General features: G+C 35.8%; 1 protein-coding gene across 1 annotated transcript in view; it reads left to right on the top strand.

Moving 5' to 3' along the window:
* Nucleotides 1-2,531, top strand: part of LOC107740262 (solute carrier family 12 member 5-like) — a 167,184-nt gene that overhangs the window by 111,541 nt on the left and 53,112 nt on the right. The window contains exon 3 of the mRNA XM_016552631.1: nt 1,257-1,388. Coding sequence (XP_016408117.1) covers nt 1,257-1,388 — 132 coding nt within the window. The remainder of the gene's footprint in view (nt 1-1,256; nt 1,389-2,531) is intronic.

Here is a 2,531-nt window from a genome sequence, read left to right as displayed (position 1 = left end):
TTACGAATAAGAGTTCTGTTAACAGGTGTAACTGCCAAAGTAATGGTAGAAATGTTCTAAAATTAGGCTATACAAATCATGCAGTTAAGTAACGTCATGTATTCAGAAACAGTTAAATATATACAGAAACAATGAACAAATTAAAGCAATGGTTACATGATGTTATCATGCTGATTACAATGCAATGAAAATGTAGCAGTTTTGTATGTTTATTCAGAGTCAGCTTCATCTGAAGTCCTCTCAAGGGTTGGCGTCATCTCTTCACAGGTGTTGGGTCATCTGAAGTCTTCGTAAGAGGCTGGATATAGTCAGCAGGAGCAATCTACAGATTACACCAACAAAATGTGATGTAATCATACTAGGGAACTGGCACTTTTTCACAAAGAGCAGGGAAAGACTTGCCAAAACCAGTGAAGAGACTCATTGTGAGGGTGATGTCTCTTTACAGTCTTCAGGTGGTTCTTGTTCTGAAAGCAAGATAGCGAAGGAGAAAAACACAGGAGAAATGGTTAAGTGATGCTCCATCACATTGCAGTCCTGTGGCATCTGCTCCTTCAACACAGTGCTTCTTTAGTAGCTAAGACGTTTAAGTATAAAATACAGTAATAATGTACAGGTTTACTGTAATTACTTCTATAATATAGTAGTGGTATATAATACATTTTTGGACATTTAGCCTAGCAGAATTCTGAAATGAAAACTGCTCACCTATTTTAAACTTTTCATTCTCACTTAGGTCCATCAGGATCCTTTGCAATAAATCCAAGTCTATTAAATAACTCCCCACCAGCAAAAATAACGTTTAAAGCCTTAATTACACAACGATGGATGAAACTGCATGAAGAGAATGAATAACATCCCGTAAATCTACTAATTAAGTGAGGAATAATCTAATAATGATCTGTTTTAATGCACAAGGTAATTTGATTAGCTGTGCTGATAATATACAATTTTATTCAATAAATGTCTTACCTTTTAAAAGTTCGGCACAGCGGTCTCTTCTGCTGCATCTCTACGGCGCTGATAGTATTAGCGCTAACTTCCCGGGAACTATTGAGTGGCTCCACGATCCGCCATTGCTGTAAAAAAGCTGGTCAATTGGAGTGAATGGAGTTGTCGCAACTCTCTCTCTCTACGGCTCTGGTCATTTGTAATCTGTACATGTAAACATGACATTTTAGATGTTCCTCATGAGCTACTTCAATTATTTATTGCTTACAATATTTGTTCTGTATGTGTGTGTGTTTACTCTACAGGAGGAAATGGACACAATTCCCATGGTATCGTCTCTTCTCAGCAGTCTCGCCAACTACTCAAACCTGCCCCAGGGCAGCAAAGAACATGAGGAGGCGGAAAACAACGAAGGCTCGCGCAAGAAACCTGTCCAGGTAGACACACACGCTTACGGCACGCTCTCAAAGCAGCAGATATCACACATTTTAGTCTAGCTCTCGAATGCTACAGGTGTTAATTAATTGGCTGCTGCAAGACAGAGCGTATAAACATAGCAAGATATCGGATGTGACTCAAACCTGTGTGTAAATGACAGCTCTCAGCTCTGTCTTGCACTTTTGACCTGTGACCTGATCTCCCTTGGTCCCTTGCCATCCCAGAGAGAGCGTGCTCATTAGAGAGTGGCCTCGATCAGCCTCATAACCTCCCTCATGGCGCTGGCCTTTCCCAGTCTGTTTCTCGGTCTGTCGTGTGCAAATTTGCTTCCAACTCTGTGTTTTATATTAAAGTACTATTAAAAAATATGCAAAAAACTTCTGCATAATAAGCAACTTCTGGGAGTCTTACTTATGCAGATGTAAGTGAAGTCATGTTGTGGTGTCATGATATATAACACATTGATAAAATGAATTATTTTAAATGACTTTTTGTCTTTTGCACCAATGTAATATAAATAGATATAAGTATGAATTTAACGGCATAATATTTGCAGCAAATTACTCAAAAACTGAAGCAGTGCAATATTATTTTTGTATTTTTTATATGCTATTATATTTAGTAGTCAACCGATATATCGGCCGATATTTTGCAATTTTTTAGTTATGCCATTGGTGGAAATTGTGATGGTGTGAGGACTTTTATTTTGACAGTGTTGAGAGTGCCTGAGTGCATGAATCTCTTCATTAGTTTGCTGTCTCTGTATAATAATAAATTATTAGCTAGAACTGTTACAAAAAAGTAAACAGTATACGAAAAAGTATTATAGCATTTGCTTTTCTATTATTAGTAAAAGAAAGCCAAAACACTATAATGCTTTCTCATTTACTGTCAGTATTTCACAAATTCGTTTTATATCATTTAAAGAAGTGTTTGTGAAAAATACTATAATACGATTAGAGACAAAAAGAAGTTGCCATCTAAATTAATGTTTATTTTACAGATTTTTTTTTACAAGTTCAAATTGTTTTGTTTTATTATTTATTCATTTTCAGATTATTTATGCAATTGTTATACATGTGTTTTTACTATCTTTGAATTAAATAGTGTGGTGTGATATAGATATATATATATATATATAT

The sequence above is a fragment of the Sinocyclocheilus rhinocerous genome, unplaced genomic scaffold (assembly GCF_001515625.1).
Source record: "Sinocyclocheilus rhinocerous isolate Xijiao unplaced genomic scaffold, SAMN03320098_v1.1 scaffold795, whole genome shotgun sequence".
In the NCBI taxonomy this organism is placed as follows: Eukaryota; Metazoa; Chordata; class Actinopteri; order Cypriniformes; family Cyprinidae; genus Sinocyclocheilus; species Sinocyclocheilus rhinocerous.
This window is presented reverse-complemented; position numbering and strand designations above follow the sequence as displayed.